The 18,645-nt window shown below is 36.6% G+C and overlaps 1 protein-coding gene across 13 annotated transcripts in view; it reads left to right on the top strand.

The window, feature by feature from the left end:
• RFX3 (regulatory factor X3) overlaps window positions 1–18,645 on the top strand; it is a 274,106-nt gene that overhangs the window by 237,338 nt on the left and 18,123 nt on the right. For all 13 annotated transcript variants that reach the window (XM_024555052.4, XM_045191054.2, XM_045191047.2 and 10 more), the window contains 2 exons: window positions 4,083–4,291; window positions 10,238–10,391. In XM_024555052.4, the coding sequence (XP_024410820.1) occupies window positions 4,083–4,291; window positions 10,238–10,391 (363 nt within the window). The remainder of the gene's footprint in view (window positions 1–4,082; window positions 4,292–10,237; window positions 10,392–18,645) is intronic.

Genomic DNA, 18,645 nt, shown 5'->3' with positions numbered 1-18,645 from the left:
ACATCTACCCTCCAAATCTTCTTGCCTTTCCTCAGAAGACCATGGGAGACAGTGCTATACCCTTTCTTTCCCCCTACATTTTACTTCTCACATGTTTCATTTTAATGAGTAATCTTTTCTTAGAGTAGCAGATTCCATCTTTAACTGTGTTCATTCTTTCCCTTTTCTGTTCCCATGTTTGCCTGATTTTCTGATCCTCTAGTTTCCTCAGTCTACTGCCTAGTGTTCCACCTTCATCACCCTCTTCACCTACCTCCTGTTCATTTGGAAGTTGCCCCTGTCCCTACAAGATTAACCCCAGTGAGACTGACACATATAAGGGTGATAGCCTTTTAATGAGGAAACTTTAACTTAAAATAGTGAAATTACATGTAAGGATCAGTTTTATCACACTCTAGGAGCCTGAACGTACTAAAAAGTTTCTTTCTGGATATCCACATATCTTTCACCACTTCATTCTTCTCTAACTATATCTTCTTGCCTTCGTGCATTCAGGATAATTTTTCTGTTGCAGTGTAATTGTTTTTTTTTAATTGATAGCATTGCAGTGGTATTATTTTCTAATTTTTGTGTGTGTGAATGGATAGTTTTTCATCTACATTATGGGAAAAAATGGGTTTCGATAGGTTTACCTGATAACCTAACTATTGTATGTACTTTTGTTTCTGTATTTTTTAAAAAATCGATTTTAAAGCTACTAACTCTACCATCTTGAATATAATTTATTTGTAAGTTAAGAACATCTTTAATGGTTCACCTTTAGCTTTTTCCATTATAGAAGTAAAATATCCAGATTCCTTTATAAGGGAATATTTACAATATATTCTACTGTCAGTATATTTTCATTCTTGAGAGCAGCAAAATGAAGTGTAATGTAAAGCCAAACTTGAAAAGCCAGAATAATGTCCTGTGACTTTTATTTCTCTAAGTTGGTTTTAGATTATCATTTTTCTTGACAAAAGCTAACATGTAAGGAAATAGTGAGTTTGAGTTCATAGTAAGAAATTAAATTCTTCAAGGGTATCAGCAAGTTCCTCTTCCCAGTTATCCATGCACAAACAAAAACAGTATCCCCTGTAATGGGTATAAAGTTTCATTTTTGCAAAATGAAAAAATTTTAGAGATCTATTACACAATAAGGACATGTAGTTAGCACTCCTATATTGTACACTTTACAATGTTAAGATGATAAATTTTATGTGTTTTTCTACCACAGTAAAAAATGGTTAGGTATTAATGAAATAAACAAAAACAGCCTTCCCTGTCCTTTCCTAAAGGCCTCAGTTCTTCTGTGGGTACTCTGCTGGACTCTTAAATTGATGTAAAATTTCTGGGAGTTATTTCACAATGAATTTTGAAAGATCATAACTATTCTTATATTATCCTGTTATACAGGTGGAAAGAAGTACAAAAGAAAGCAAAGATCGAGTTACAAGATTGCTAATTCTGGCATTATTCCTAGTAGTAAAAAATTGGGATGAATGGAAATATCTACTTATATGGAATTGGTTATATAAATAGTGCTGTATTTATACACTGAAGCAAATTCAATCATTGAACATTAAACATATCTCTACATTTGCCTAAATGGAAAGATAGTTATTATATATAGTTAAGTGAAACTAAGCAGAATATCTAGTAGAATGTATAATCTGATCGTCTTTTATTTTAAATATTTATATTTGTATATGAATACATACATATTCATATTACATGTGAAAAGATTGAAAGGTATATACAGTAGCATGTTGTGGTCATCTCTTTATGTTAGCATTTAGATATTCTTAATATTTTGTTCCTTTTGATTATTTGTATTTTCAATTTTTCTATAGTCACATTTTAATGTATTTAAAATATTTACAAGTGGTGTTTAGGAGGTAAGATCTGAAAGTGTTTGTGACTAATTAGATAGGAGAAAGGATAGTAGATAGTATCATCAGCTGGGAATATAGAAGAAACCAAAGAGTTTCATGGGATGGTACCATCAGCTGGGGAAGTAAAGTGAATGAAGTTTGGCTTTGGTATTTGAAGTACCTCCCAGTTGAAATGTCTCCTGAATAGGTTAAGTTTATGGGATCAGGAGAGATAGTGGAACCAGAGTGTGGGGATTAGGGGTTTATTCAGTTGAAATTGTTGATTTGAATGGACTTGTCCTTTGAGAGTAGATAGAGTAAAAGCTGTAGACAGACACTCTTAACAGAAATAGACGCACATGTTCACGATGTTTTAGTGTAGAATTAGGACCTTTGCAGACACCCTTCCACAGAAACCTTTCTTGAAGATATTATCTGGACACAGTGAACCCTGCTTAAAAACTATTGTCATATTTCATTTCTCTGATTTTATGTTGAGGGAAAATGAGGCCATTGAAATTAAATGAGTTGCTTGAGGTCTGTTTAGTTGATTCAAACCCTATATTAAAACCCATGTCATCTGACTCTCAGTCAAATATTATATTATGAAATGATTATATTCTGACCTTGAGAGTATAGTTTCTTTTAATCTTAAAAGACAACATAGCACTGGAAACATAAAACTTATGGCAACCACTGAAAAATAGCCTTAAAAGTTCCTATTTTCATGGCTATCACCAAACATGAAACTTCCCAATCAGAACCAGAAGGAAAACTGTAGGAATTGAGTTTCTTGGCAGGTAGCATATCTACAGTTTCTCAAATGTATTTTTGTTGTTGTTACTGTTGTTTTCAGTTCTGTAAGTTAATTTGCATTCATAGTCTGGCCCTGACAGCTCCTGAGACTTGTTTCCAATTTATAAAATGCATATAGCATATACTTCTACCTGGTACTATTCAGTGTTTGTTTCTGTTTTAATCCTGAAGGACTACTTTTGGTCAATCAAATCTGTTTGTTTATCTGACTTACCCTAAATCCTCTCAAATGAATTGGATTTTTAAAGTTTTATCTGATTGGAAGGAAACAAAAAGAACTTCTGTAGGCAGCATAAAAACCTAATAGAATGGAAGACCTTTGTATACTGTAGGTCCAGGCTTTTGTTTTTTTTCAGTAAACGGGTGTTTCAGTCTTCCCTACAGACTAGCTAATGTGTTAGGTTAGCCAAAAAGTTCATTTAGTTTTTCCGTAAAATAAAGACACATTTTTCATTTTCACCAATAACTTTATTGATTTGGATATTTTGAGTATGTCAGCTCTCTCCCACTATTGGCTTCGGCGGGTAGAGGCCAGGGGTGTTGCTAAACATCTTCCAATGCATAAGACAGCCCCACAGTGGAGAATTATTTGGCCAAAATGTCAATAGTACAAGAAACTTCACAAACCACTTTTGACATGTTTGATCATTCACAGCACCTTCTCCATATACTGCACAAATCTATTTTTCTTTTTTTATTCTTGTTTATTCTATTACAGTTGTCCCAATTTTCCCCCCTTTGTCTCCCTCCATCCAGGCCCCCCCCCACAGTCCATCCCCACACCATTGTCCATGTCCACGGGTCATTCATACGTGTTCTTTGACTAATCCCTTCCCCTTTTTTCCACCATCCCTCCCTCTCTTTCCTCTGGTAGCTGTCAGTCTGTTCCTTGAACTAATGAGCCAAACAGAACCAGGCACAAATCTTTTATTGTGTTTCAATTGAATTTTTACCTTTCTTAAAATAATAAGGCATATTATACCAACCATCTTGCGCAGTTTCTTCCATCTTCCAATATTAAAATGGCTGCACAAAAATTCACCAATTTTGTTGTTCTTTTTAAAATACAAGCTGATATGACAGCTGTCACAATACAACCTAACAAAATTGCTTCGAATGGCATTAAATACAACTAAGCACTGCTAGAAACATCATACAGAAAAAACTCAATGAACTTTTTGTCCAATCCGATAGAAAAACCAAGCCACGCTGTTATGTCACATCACTTTTTCATGCATAAAAGCAATGGTATTTTCCTTAACAACTGATTAGTTGTTCATTTTCTTAATTCATTTAAGTCGTTTGAAGCTTTCATTGTAATTTCCCATTCATGCATAAGGTTTGATTGCTGACATTCAATGAAAAGATGCTGAGTCAAACTTTTCCTTCGGTTTCTGTGTACTGTCGTCCCAGGAGCAGGCTTCCTGGGTGTGCCAGTGTGATGACAACATGGTTCAGAGACTAGAAACAGACTTCAAGATGACTCTCCAGCAGCAGAGCACCCTGGAGCAATGGGCCGCATGGCTTGACAATGTGATGATGCAAGCCCTGAAGCCCTATGAAGGAAGGCCCAGTTTTCCTAAAGCTGCCAGGCAATTTCTGCTAAAATGGTCTTTCTACAGGTACAATCTCAATTTTTACTGTGCTTTATTTTCATAGTCTTCAGATAGGTGTATATATGCATGCTTCTCAGACAAAAGAAAGTAAATGAGTGAAGACTTTAATTTGCAGAAACTTCCTGCCATGAGAGTACCTTCACCCCAACTCACCGATTACAACATTATGGATTTGTACCGAGAGACATGAAAATCAGCCTTCTGCTAGGAAAAGAAAGCCTCTTGTTCAAAGCGCGAGAGTTCTCCCATGGGAACATCTAAGATTCCAGGTCTAGATAACATGTTCAGCAACAGTCCGAAAAGGGCTACAATCCTACTGCTGGCAGACATTATTAGGCTTCTTTCTTGAGGACTTAGCACCACTCTTCCTTTTATTCTCTGGTTCAGTGATTCTCGGAGACCAGTGGCATCACTGTGGCTCGGAAACATGTTAGAAATACAAATTCTCAGGTCCTTCCGCCGAATCTACTTAAATCAGAAACAGCAGAGCTGAGGCCCCACGATGTGTGTTTTAAAATGTTGTCCGGGTGATTCTCGTTAATTTCTTAATTTGATCAATTACAACTATTTGAAACCTAGCTGCACATCAGAATTAGTGTAAAAAAAAATCCTAGGTATCTCCCAAAACCTGCTGGATCAAAATCTTGATGGTTAGGGAGTAACAATTAGGAATTAATAAGAAATTCTTTCTTCAAAAACTCATTTGGGCTGATTCGAATGCATAGCTAGCTTAATATCCAATCTAATAGTTCAAAATGAATCACTTTTTGACTAAAATAATATAGATACAAATTTTTGTGGACATAGAAGAACCCTGGAAGAGATAGGCCTCCAAGTAATCACTTGGACCCAGAGAGCTTTCAATTAGGGTGGTAGTTGCTTTGGTTTTCATTGTGACTTCTTTCTTTCTTAACTGATATGGTCCAATTCTTATTTCTTAAACCAAAGTAGAGCTGCAGATCTACTATATATGTTTAATTAACAGTTAAATTATCCTTACATCCTGAAAATAGTTTTCTAGTGTCTAGCACAGGTTCAACTGCAATGAAAGAAAGCCTGCCAGTTTTGTGTTGTTGTTTTGTTTTTGTTTTTGAAATGAAATCATTCCACAGTCTGTCTCACATATATTTAATACCTGTAGCCCACACGATTTGAGAAGCACCTTATTAAGGTGCTGTCTGACCCTGTGACCCACTAGTATGCTTCAGTGAAACCAATGCTAGGTTTAGATCTGGGTGTTAATGAGAAATATGTTTGCCCTGGATACATGGGAAAAATTTAGAAGACATTGTCACAGTGTTCGCAAAGTAATGCTGATAGTAGAAGTCAGACATTTAATTTGGGAATATTTCTAAGAAGATTTCATTTATTTTCTCATTTGCTTGCAAGTTGATTTTTTTATTCATCCACTTTTTTCAAGAAAATTATATAGATGGTATATGTGCTTCATGAATGATTGATGAAACAGAAGTTATACTAGCTGGTTGTTCTAAAACCTAAATGGCCAGAAACAGAGTGCATCCTCTGTATCAGGAAAAGCAAGGGATTTTCCCCATTGTTACTGTTTTATTATGTTGTAATGTTAGAGCTGCCCTTCTTCCTGTGGGTTTTTTTTTACTATATTTAGTTGATAACATTTTAGAAATACACCCATGGAGCCTTTGTCTCCCCAGAGATCTGTTACAGGTAGATTGAAAAGAGAAAATTACTTACTTGTATTTCTTGTTGTCACAGATATACAAACCTAGATCATCACTTGCCTGCCCTTTGTCAGTCCTGAGTTGGGGATAATTGGCTTGTTATTATTAGACACTATTATGGTTATTTTTTTCACTTCAAAAAGACATAACAGGCAAAAAGACATGAAGGCATACCTTTCAGGGCCACAGAGGGAAAGGCATATTCAGACAGACGCATACCTCCTGCTGGTAGGCAAAGTTAATAGCTTAAAAACTTAAGAGCCTTTAAAATCCGAACTGTTTTTTACTAAGGCATAAGAACATGTTGAGTAATAAAAACTGCATTCACAAACTATCAGAGACGCAGAATTGCAGGGTATTTTTTAAATGTTTTGGCATTGTAATAAGAATTTGGCAGTCACTTACGCAGACTATTCATTTCTGAAGTCGGTTAATCTGACAATATCTAAAATCCTGTGTGTCTATTTACATGCATACAATACAGAAATGGACTGGCAGAGAATCATGATATCAACTAGCAGTTGATGTATCACTGCAAACACCCGTTTTCCGATTCGGGGCTTCTCCTTGCCTAACCTGGCTTTGAATGGCTACTGTTAGCTCCCAGTGAGGTGGGGAAAAGTAATTACTGTCTTTCTTGAGCAGAAATGGAGAAGTTATGTGGGCCATTTCTCAGCTTGTATATTTTGTGCATAACAGAACACAGCATTACTTAGGGCCACCCTGAGGATCAACCAAATATCCCATTTTTAAGGAACAAAATTTATAGCTTTGATAGTGATTTGAAAGGGGGCACAGAGAACCTAGTTTGCATACAACTAGACAATGCATAAACCTTCCAAAAAGTCATACTCTTTTAGAATCAACTGTAAGCACTGTTTGAAACGAGATTTCATACCCAGGTCACAGGTGTGATGTTTCTCCTTTCTTCTTAGAATAGTATGATATATCCCCCAAATACACAAGGAGGTGGATTGAGTATCATGTGTTAGAGTAAATGTTTCAGTTTCCACACCATGAATTATAAGATAAATACACAAGGGTGTTTCTCGTCCATTATAAAATAATTAAAATGTATAACTGATTTGGAAAGGAGTTGATTTCATAGTAACTTAGCAACATGAAATTCAGTGAAGTCAATTTTGCAACGTATCTTACAGAAGTCTGAATTGGACAATAGGTTTCCAATTAAACTGTTAATTGTGTCACTTAATACTTTGCTTGTAGGGCAGAGGCCCAACACAGAGCTAATAAAGTAGACATAGCATTAATAGTATAATTCAACTGATTCTTTTCTAAACACGTGACAACAATTTCACGGCATGTATACTCATCAGTATTTTTAAAAGATAATTAGGTATTATAACTGAAGGTCAGCAGATTTTTCCATTTTCCAATAGAAGTTGGTGGTAGTGAGAGCTACTAGTGACCTCTAGGCCCCATCCCGTATTCCTCTTCTCTTTGCCCACTGTGCTGCAACCAAACTAGCCTCTCCTGGCTGTTCTTAGAACCATCAGACAGTTCTGCATCAAAGTCTGCATTCGCTCTCGGTTCCTTCCTCTAGGAAAACTCACGTTTTCACATGCTCAGTCCTTCCCTGCAGTCCAGTTTCTGCTTAAATATCACCTCTTCAGAAAGAATTTTCCTGAATCCCTAGCTTAAAACGCCTGCCCCAATCACTCTCCAACCTTCTATCCTGATTGAAATTTTTCATAGAATTTATCAGTACCTAACTTCATATTTTACATCTACTGGTGTTTTTGTTGACTGTCTCTCCTACTAGAATGTGAGCTCTTTTGAAGCCAAATTTTTTCTCTCTTGTTATAGAACAAGAGCCTGGTGTAGAGAAACACAATAAATATCTATTGAATGAGTGAATATTAATTCTCTTGGAAAAAAATAATTGACTTTGCATTTTAAATAATATTTAAAAGCTAATCAGTATGAATATTCTCCTTAGTCATTTACATGATTTCAGGGTTATTATATTTTAAGGAAACTATAAAGGCCTAAAGTAACTTAAATCATTCATAATTTTACTACCCCAAAATAACCACTGGTAAAGTGTTTTCTTTTAGTGTTATATAAAATTGGGATCTAGTTGTTCACCACAGTTTATTATCTATATTATTCCTTAACATTTTTCATTTAACTTTATATCTTGAGCATTTCTTGTCACTAGATATCTTTAGAAACATAATTTTAATGTCCTCACGATATTCCATTATGTGTATATCTCATAAACTATTTAAATATTCCCTTTTACTTTATTCTTGAACATTTTCCTAGTTTTTGGTGTGATACAATTATAAAAATACTTTAGTGATAATATTTATATAAAATTGTACATACATCCTCAAATAAATTCTGGTTGAAGAGTTTGAACTTTTTAAAGTGACTAATACTATTTTATTCCACTGTGCTATCCCAATGCTAATAAAGTATTAAACATTCCTATTTAGGGTTAGGGTTTTAAAAAAACTGTATGGATAGATTTTATTGTTAATTGAGTTCTTATCATTTATTTTTTTTCTTTCACTTAATATTATATTATGACATCTTTCCATGTTACTACCTTTATGTCTACTTACCTCGTTTCTTTGAACTATTGTATAAAATTCCAAATATGAACAAACCATAATTTGTTTAATCAGCATCTTACAAATGGGCATTTAGTTTTTCACAATAATTTCTTGCAAGTATAAATACTGGTGCAATTAAAACTATCTTTGCTCATTTGTATAACTTTCTAGAATTGTAATTGCTAGGTCAAAGGATTTGTGCACTTTAAAATTTGACAAATATTACCAAATTTCCTTCCATAGAACTTCCATGAAGTTACACTTGCAGAAACAGTACGTGAGAGTTCTTTCGCCATACCCTCTGTGACACTGGGTCTTTCCATTCCTTACACTAAAATAGATGATTATTTTAATTGGAATTTCTTTTAATTTTGAGTAAGAATAGTCATTTAAAATTTTTTATATATTGAATTTATTGGGGCGACATTGATTAATAAATTACTAAGGTTTCAGTTGTACAATTCTATAATAGATCATCTGCATATAAAGAATATAATGGCTTCCTGGATGGTGTGGCTCAGTGGATTGAGTGCCAGCCTGTGCACTTAAAGGTTGCCAGTTCAATTCCCAATCAAGGCATATGCCTGGGTTGTGGGCTAGATCCCCAGTTGGGGGCACGCAAGAGGCATCTAGTAGATGTGTCTCTCACACATCAATTTTTTTCCCCTCTCTTTCTCCCTCCCTTCCCCTCTATTAATTAATTAGTTAATTAATTAAAAAACCATGTATTTACCTTATTTAAATAAAGAATATAATGGCTGTTTAGTTTTTCTAGGCCAAAAATCTCCAGAAAAGATCACTGAAGAGAAGCAATGAAACACACACGCCCACACGCACCAAGACACCACGTACACACCCTACTCGGATTCTGAGCCAGAAATATAGAAAAGGTTTGACGTGCACAGACAAGCTAATGACGTGCACAGACAAGCTAATGATTGTCTCACCCCAGCAAAGCTAAAATTCTATTTTGGACTCATTTACTTTTTAAATAAAATTGAGTTTATTGTTAGTCTTTCTGAATAATATTGTTCAATTTTGGTATTGTATTTTATAAATTCAATCTTCACATTTTCCAAACATAGGCATTTCTTCATTGGTTTTATTACACTTATTTTTCATGGAAAATCACCTTAATTTAAGTGGAAATCAGTAATAAACTGATCACAATAAATTTACCTTCCAACTGGACTTGTACAGATCCTTGTACATCCTCAGCCACATTGTACATTGCCACATCTAGGACATCACTTGGTACATTTTGTAACCTTTGTATGGCACAGATACATAGATTTCCAAAGGTATACAGCAATGTCACTGTCATGGAGAGGTGGTAACACAGTGTTTACTCCTCAATAAAATTTTCACTTTGAGTTGCTTTTTCTTATGGTAGTGTTGAGTTATCAACCTTCCAAAAATTTATATTCAACTCTGACCCATGTGGGAGTTTAACGGAATCAGCAGACTCGACTATGCTAGTAAAATGGCCCTTTAACCCCCTCTTTCAAAGAGTTGAGCCACCTGTTCCAACCAATGAAATTACCGCATGGCAGGTTGTATGCCATACCACCCTTTTAGACCTCAACTTGACTTCTTTTAAGAGGAAAAGCACATTGAACTCAAATCCTGCTCACTAACATTGGCTGCATATGTCTTTTCTCTTGGAACAGCTCAATGGTTATTCGGGACTTAACCTTACGCAGTGCTGCTAGCTTTGGCTCCTTCCACCTGATCCGTCTACTCTACGATGAGTACATGTTCTACTTAGTAGAACATCGTGTTGCTCAGGCAACAGGAGAAACACCCATAGCAGTCATGGGCGAGGTAAGAGAAGCTGAGAGAGCTTTGACCCACGAGGTTTTTTTAAAAAGGACCTGAATTACATTTTAAACTAAATATATTATTTATTAAAGCAATGGTTCCTAACCAATAAGCTTTAGACCCTGGAGGGGCTATGGATTAATTTCAGGGGGTTCTTTAATCCCTTGGTTCATATGTATTTTCTTAATCAAAGGATTCTAAAATTATAGGTTATTTCATGTGAAAGTTCATGTTTGAATATGTTACAAAGGTAGTTATGTAAAAGAAAAGTTTGAGAGTCACTGGACTAAAGAAGACAAGCTAATAGAATGGAAAATGAAGTTGATGCTTCTGATCATACTAAGGGCTGAGAATACAGAGGAAAAAATTAAGTACCTATTTTGTAGACTCTTTTTCTCAGTGTCCAAAAATCAAAATGAAGAAGGCGATGATGATTATGACAGCTAACATTTTGGGGGCACTGGTATGTACCAGGCACAGTTGTAAGCCCTTTACATGTAGCAGAGCATTTACCACTTACAGCTCTTTGAGGTAGGTGCTCCTTTCCCCTCATTTACAGGTGGGCATCTGAGATTCAAGTTGAAAGCTAAGACACAGGCAGATTAGACGGTCACACGGTGAGCAGGAGAAGGAGATGTGCTTTGTATACTCTGTCAGTTTTTCAAAGCCGTGCTTCTAATCACTAAAGATGTGAAGGAAAAAACTCTCCTCTTCAGAATTTTTAGATTGTAAGCAAGATGTCTGATTTTCAACAAGTTACAACTCTGAAGTTAGTGTAAGCAAGAGTTTGTCCATATAATTAGGGTAGATGCAAGTGCTTGGGTGATTCAGCACTGGCTCATTTTGTTGTGCCGAATTGGGGTGCTGGAGATTTTGCTGGATTCTGCCAGGTTAGGCAATATTACAAATGACCCACAGCAGTAGAGAAGATGTCCGTTTTGAAGCTCTCTATATGCTAATTTAAATTTAAAAAGTGAAAATATATGTGAGATACTTTTTCTAGTTTAATAAATATGATAATAAAGGTATAAGTGTAAAAATATATTAAAATACTTCAAGCACCCTGACCGGTGTGGCTCAGTTGGTTGGGCATCATTACACAAAGCAAAGGGTCGCCCATTTGATCCCCAGTCAGGGCCCATGGCTGGGTTGTCGGTTGCGTCCCCATTCAGGGCAGTAGGAGAGGCAGCTGATGTTTCTCTCCCTCTCTTTCTCCCTCCCTTCCCCTCTGTGTAAAAATAAATAAATAAAATTTTTTTTAACTTTATAAAAATAAAAAAAAAATGAAATACCTCAAGGACCTCTATAAGCATTCTAGTATAAATAAAATACATGTTAAACCTATTCAGAATATAAGTTAAAATATCCCTCTTTCTTTTTCAAAATCTCTTGTACACTGATCTATATGTGTTTGTTTAGTGTTTCTTAATGGTGATTGTTTGAGATCAAGCAAGAATCACTGTAGCTCTTAGATTTTAAGCAGGACCTCGTATGACCAAAATAATTGGGACTTGTCTTAGACCTGACTCGCCCTTAATGCCTCTCTCCTTAGTTCTTTTATAGATACCTGGTTTCAAAATGCCCGGTTGGCATGTAGATTAAGTACTGAAAAAACTCTTAACCCTGGGCTGAAAACTTACGAATTAACACGCCTTTTGGTATATTTAACACATTTTGCCATTCACCTCATCTGCTTCAGGACTTCATTAATACAATGATCAGGATAATGATAACAAGGTTTCTCCTTAGCACCATGTGGCTACTCCTGATGCGTGGTCTTTGCTTTCCTGGCATCTCTGCGGAGCAAGGCAGTGGTCACGAGCCGCAGTGTGAAGGCTGAGCAGCCGTCTCACGTGCTTGTACAGGCAGCACCGGCTCACCGGAGTGAAAATGAAAATGGCCTTACATAGTCAGTACTGCCAACTCATTATTCTAACGGGCATTCCTTTTTTTTTTTTTTTACTATGTATGAATAGTAAATATAAATATAACAAATTGTTAAATGAGGCAAACATATGATGTGAATAAAATCTAGATCATAAAATAAGGAATGAAATACTTTCTGTAAGATCAAAGAGCTAAGCACACCTCTTGATTTCTTTGCTTACTCTCTGTCCCCTTACCCAATGTATAGGAAAATCCTTTGATCTGTCTGTGCTTATCCATTCATTATTTAGCCCAGGCCAATTAAGATTCATTTTATAGGTTTATCTCCCCATACAAAGCTGATGCCTCAGACACCTGTTAGCCATAATAGACCGGTTGGCCGTGGTCACATTATCACATCTAAACTTTTGATTCTTGGGAAAAGAAGAAAATTCAAGAAATAGGAATGCTGTTTATTTATGTGTCTCTCACATGCTATATTAAGTCTGCTCTAGAGATCAGATTGAAGGGAAAGGGTTTTTCATGTTGAGGCTCCTTAGGTGACCTTCCTTTCCAAACACCAAATTCAGAAGTAGTACCTGTGCACAGAGTGGGGGCGACACCTAAAAATCACCACAAAAACAGCAATTGTCACTATTTATTGAGAGCTATTATACACGTAATAAAATTGAACTCTTAATCTATCTACTAATGGCCTTTGTCCAGAAACGATACTGCAGTGCTCCCTGGTGATCATACTGGATACCTGAATGTCAGTCTTACATGTCCTTCCATCTGGACCCCACATCTAACCAATCACTAGGTCCGCTCTTTACCCGCCCCGCAGAGCAGCCAGTATCATCTTACAAAACACACAAAGCCGATTGTGTCACCCCCACTGAAACCCCTCAGTGTCTTTCTCTTCTGCTCGTTAAGAAACAAAATTCTTTCCTTGGTGCAAAAGGTCTGGCCCTGCCTCTTTTATTAAACCTCAGCCTCCCTCTTACTCCTGTTGCATTCACAGTGATCTTTTTTATGTTCTTATTCCTCGAGCTTTTCTCATCATTAGACCACTTTGTAAATGGTTCTTTCTACCTGGAACTCTCTGCCTAACTCTTCCTTGCCACAACCCTAACTCCTACTTCATATCTTAAACAGTAGTCGCTTAGGGGGGCCCAGTTCTCCCAGATTACTTTAGGTTATACTTTCTAATTTCTACTGTTACTGTAGAACCTACACAATAGAAATTGCGTGGTTCTTTGTATGATTTGTGTAATTGAAGATTTAATGCCTGGGAATAATGGAGGACTTGGACTCAGAAGAACTGAATTCTACTTATAGTTCTTTCATTTTTAGTGGCACAATCTTGGGCAAATCATGTTTACGTATATTGAACCCTAGGGATTATCTCTGAATACAATTTATTCATTTCTTTAACAAACACTTCTTACCTACTCTAGGCCAAGCACTGTAACGATTAAGATATAATGATGAACAAGATGGATTTGTACCCTGCATTCAAGGAGCTTACTTTGAGTAGAGGATACATATTTTTATTTACTAAATATTCACATAACTACACAGCTATAAAGTCTGGTGATTGCTATAAAGGAAAATCAAAGGGATAAAGGAATACTTAAATCACTTTTTCTAGCCTGGGAGACCCAGGGAAGGCTTCCCCGAAACACAGCTGTTTAAAGTGAGATCTACAAGACAAAGAAGTTAACCATGTGAAGACAGTGAGAATGTGGGGGTGAGGGCTGAAGACCACTGCATGCACAGGGAAGTGTGTGCACAGGTTTTGCCTGAAATGGACGGGAGTATGGCCAAGATGACATTTACATGGAAGGCTGAGGTTCAAGCACCAGGGAAACCAAATGTACTCCATCAAAATCAGCACACAAAAGGCAGAATTGGATTAGGATGGAAAACCAAAAAGTTAGGTGCCAGGCCCTCTTCTAAGTGCTTTACATACATTAGCTTAGCAACTCACAACAATAGTATGAGCAAATATAATCAGTAAGTTATTTTACAGATGATGAAATGAGCCATAGAGCCATCAAGTAACTTGCCCAAGGTCACACAGCTACTAAGTTAAGAAATCAGGTTAAGAAGTCAAGCATTTTGATACCAGAGTCATCCTTGCTGTTAATTACCATGTTTATTACCTGCTATGGGATGGGGTGAAATTGAGCAAGAACAGTTCAGAAATCAGTGTGGGGAAACATAGAAACTAGTCACAAGCTTTTGCCTTTATGGGTGCTTTATTTGAGAGAGGTGTCAGACAGCTAAATAGATTGAGAAGCAAAGAAAAAGGCTTTCCCTTTAATGTAACTTAAGGACTATTAATGTACTGTTTCATTATTGTGAATAAATGAGTTTTAAAATTAACATTATTTACATTAGTTGAACAGGCTGCAGAGACCACTACATGTTTTACATACAAATACAGTACATAATCATACACTATATTACTTTTGTGTTCACTGTAACACCATCATTTCAGTTTTTGAAGTGAAGACTACTGGGTAAAGGAGCCCCAAATGGGGCAGCGTCCCAGCTCCGAGGCTTACCTTCCGTGTCAGGGTGCTGCTGTGTTAACACTGACTAGTAAGTTACTTAAAGCATTAGCCATTCCAGAGTTTCATCAATATTAGTTTTACCTAGATTATTAAAAGGAAGCAGATTGTATTTACTGCTAAAATTTATGTAACTTTTTGAATTATTTAAATATTACAAATGTGCCCACAGGTTCTGTGACAGTGGTAGAATGTTAAGAGTAGGAACAAAATAAAGTAAACAAGTTGCATCTCTTTGCGCACCTGTTAAAAATAATAATAATAATAATAAGGTTTTCTGTGCAGCTTTGACAAGAAAAATTGAGCAGAAAAAATATTCTTTTACTTGAATTTTATGACTGTTTGGAATCTGTTTGGAAATGTGTGGCATGTATGCTTTATTTTTAAAAATATACATAGTCCATTAATATATTTACCAAATCTATAAATTTTGAATGCTTCATAAAAGGATTCTCTGATAAACATTTTTATATTTAATCTATTTTATTTAAATTCTCTATCAATTTCATCATACTTAGGTAATATTATATCTAAGCCACTTATATAACCAACTTTGTGAAATAAAAATAGTAGCCAAAATATGGTTTTAATTATTAATATAAATATAAAAAGATAATATTTTAGTAATATTTTTAGGGGAAAAGTTGAAAAATCCTTAAGGATTTGCCATCAAATTAAAAATATCATGGATTCATCCAAATTGAGGTAGAGTAGAAGGGAAAAAAACCTTCAAAACCTAAAAACTGAAGAAGAATAATAATTCAAGGACTTCTTGGTTGGACCTAATGGTGGTGTTAAGTCAGTCTTTTAGGATAAAATTTGAGTGAAAAAGTCCAATTTAATAGACATACAATTGTGGTAAATAAGCATGGATGCTTAAAGTAAAACCAAATTAGTGAAAATTAATTTCAGTGAACATTATTCTAGTGCAGCTAGGAAATAGATAATGTACCTGTGGGAATAGTAGACTTGTTATAGAATATTTTAAAATGAATGAATCATATCACAAGTTAAAATAATTTGCAAAAAACCACTATTTTGGAATAGTAGTAGCTGAGAAATGTAATGCCTACTTATCCAAAGTTACATTTATTATTTATAATAAAGCTTATTGTTTATTAATATTTTAATTGAGGGTTGACCTGTGTCAGTCACTGTACTAGGTGTTTTACATTCTCATTTGATATTCACCGTAACCTTGTAAGAGGTGTGTTAGTGTCCCTACTTCACTCATGAAGAAAACAGTTGGAAAGTTGCCACAAATCAGAACTGCCAAGTGCTAGAGCTAAGTCTAGGAAGTAGGACTCACTCCACATAGTCAGATGGGCTCAATTAACATTTTAATTTTTTACCATAGAAACTGCTCGGGGATAGTTTCAGAATAGGGACTAATTTTTATCTTTACAGTACAGCTTCCCCCAAAACACACACACTCAAACACAAACCAGATGCTTAGCATGTAAGCTGTCATTATTTTGTTCCAGGTTTCTTTTCTCCCCAGGGTACATCTTGGTAGTTCTGGGTCCCTTCCCCTTTCTACTTTTTGTTAGTAGACATTCAAAACATTGATAGTTGTAAAGGTTTTCTTGTTACAGAGAACACATTTCACACCCCAGCCTCCATTGTCTCCAGTTAATAATTTGCAAAGAAACAAAGGTGGTATAATCAAAATTCAGGAGTACTTGTGTGATGTAATAAACTAATGCCATGGTTTCCTGTTGAAAGTGGCTTTAAGGGGAGGCTGTCTTAATTTAGGATCACCAAGGTTCTTTATTTTAAACCCAGTTTTATGTATATAAGAGAGATACTGGCGGGCTCAGCTCAGACATTTGCAGGGCCTAGGGTGCCCTATGTCTAAATATTTTAAAAGTAATGAATCAAACTATAAGCGAAGTCTATTCTATCCACCTAGGCTTGAGAACAACTTGGGAAGGCTAGGTTTAAATTTCACATTCTCAGGATCCTCCTAGATCCATTCCAGAAAATGGTGACATGGAGAGAGCCTGCCCCTGGCCCAGCCTCTGGCCCCTGGACCACTTATCTTCTCTTAATGTTTCTTTCTGCAGCCTGTCAGTGAAAGCTTTGTGCTCATGCTTGTGGACTGCTCAGCCCAATGTTCAGATTTTGTCCGCCCTTTGCAAACAGCTGCCCCTCTTTGTCTGTTCCTTCCTTCTTTGAAGGGTAGACTTGGAGAAGAGACCTACATAGTAACGGGCTCAGGGTCATTGGGCCCTGATTACCCTGAGCCATCAGGGTCATAGATAACAGGATTATGGTCTAGGAAGTAGGGGGAAACCCAGGCTCCAGGAGGGCACATCCACTTGGCCCAGTCGATTCCTTGCACTGTAAGGAGGACACGGCCACAGGAAAGCCAGAGCAGGAATCTGTACAGTATGGAGCTTAAGACAGAGGACTTCTTGTTTTGACCTACTGGTGGTGGTAAGTGTTCTATCTCTGAGACTGCTTTTCTCCTCAGAAGGCCTGTATTCTTCACAACCTCCATGCTCACTCATGAGGACTCTTAGAGATTTGAAACGATATAAAGGTACATCCATTGCTCCATTGTCGGGGCAGAAAGGTACAAAAACAAAGCCTCAACAATTGGAATCATGATGAAAATATGCCACCTCTGGACAGAGTGACCAAAGGCACTTGTTGCCAGGATAGCCAGATAGCCTGAAGGGCAGGGCCAGCAGCAGTCGTAGGGCACAATATGTCTTGGTGTGAAGCAAGCTGGCAGAAATCATGGCCTTCTTAGCAGTCTTCAGCAGAACTATTTGGAAATACACAGAAAGGTACACTGACGGGAAAAACGTAGCCAAGGAACACGAGATGTTACCAAATGGAAAATTAACATTCCTTGAAAATTTTATAAAATTGAAAATTGCTTTTAAAGTCTGCAACTGTTTTTTCTCGTTGTGAAACACCATACCAAAGCTACTGTAAAATACTTTGATTAATTTGGCTCTATTTTGAAGACTTAAAGAAAATAACAATACTCTGAAATCCCTTGCAATTGAAATTTCAAGATGTTTCTCTCCACCATCAAAAACATCCAAAATAGTTGCAGCTGCCTAATCCTTTTGTCATCAGTCCTACTGACTTTGGTTAATAGAGCTGAAATGATAGGAGAATGCTCAGATATGTAAGATTTGTAAAATTCAGGACATTACAGAGTTAAGCTAATGTGCAGAGATTAGAATTGGGTGAGGAAGGGTCAAATCTACGTGTGAACCATCTGCTGCTCTAGGGAAAGCTTTGAGGGCCTTACTCCTTCAGGACTTCTCAGAGGAGCAGGGGAGGCACGGCTAGTTAGGCCAGGGTTTACAGGTTGATAGTCCCCTGAACTCGTCAGCTGTTCTGGTTGTGTGGTCACCTCCGTTCCGTCAAGCACGCACGTGTGCACACACACACACACACCCTGTTCGTGTCATAAATGGTCAGTATGGATAAGCTGACTTCAACTTCGGCCCTAGGTTGAGTTTATAATGTCCATAACCTTAAGTCAGAGCCTAAGGAACGTTCCCATTCTCAGGCAGAGAACTCCTCATGGCCTTACAGTTGAATGGAATTGTAGGACATTAAAGCCCGTATCTGACCATTGAGTTTTGAATAGATACTGTGTATTTCATGTATCAGGAGAACTCAGTCTCAAAGGATCACTTGTTGGTAGAGCTGTGGTTCAAATCCAGGTCAGGCTGGCTCTACACCCTCGTGTTCCTCCTGTATGTACTCCACACCCAGATTTAAGTTTATATTTCCCGTTTAATACCTTTGGAACCTGGGCAAGTCATGTGTGTGTGTGTGTGTGT

The sequence above is a fragment of the Desmodus rotundus genome, chromosome 1, assembly GCF_022682495.2.
Source record: "Desmodus rotundus isolate HL8 chromosome 1, HLdesRot8A.1, whole genome shotgun sequence".
In the NCBI taxonomy this organism is placed as follows: Eukaryota; Metazoa; Chordata; class Mammalia; order Chiroptera; family Phyllostomidae; genus Desmodus; species Desmodus rotundus.
The sequence above is the reverse complement of the archived record's forward strand: the minus strand, read 5'-3'. Positions and strand labels throughout refer to the sequence as shown.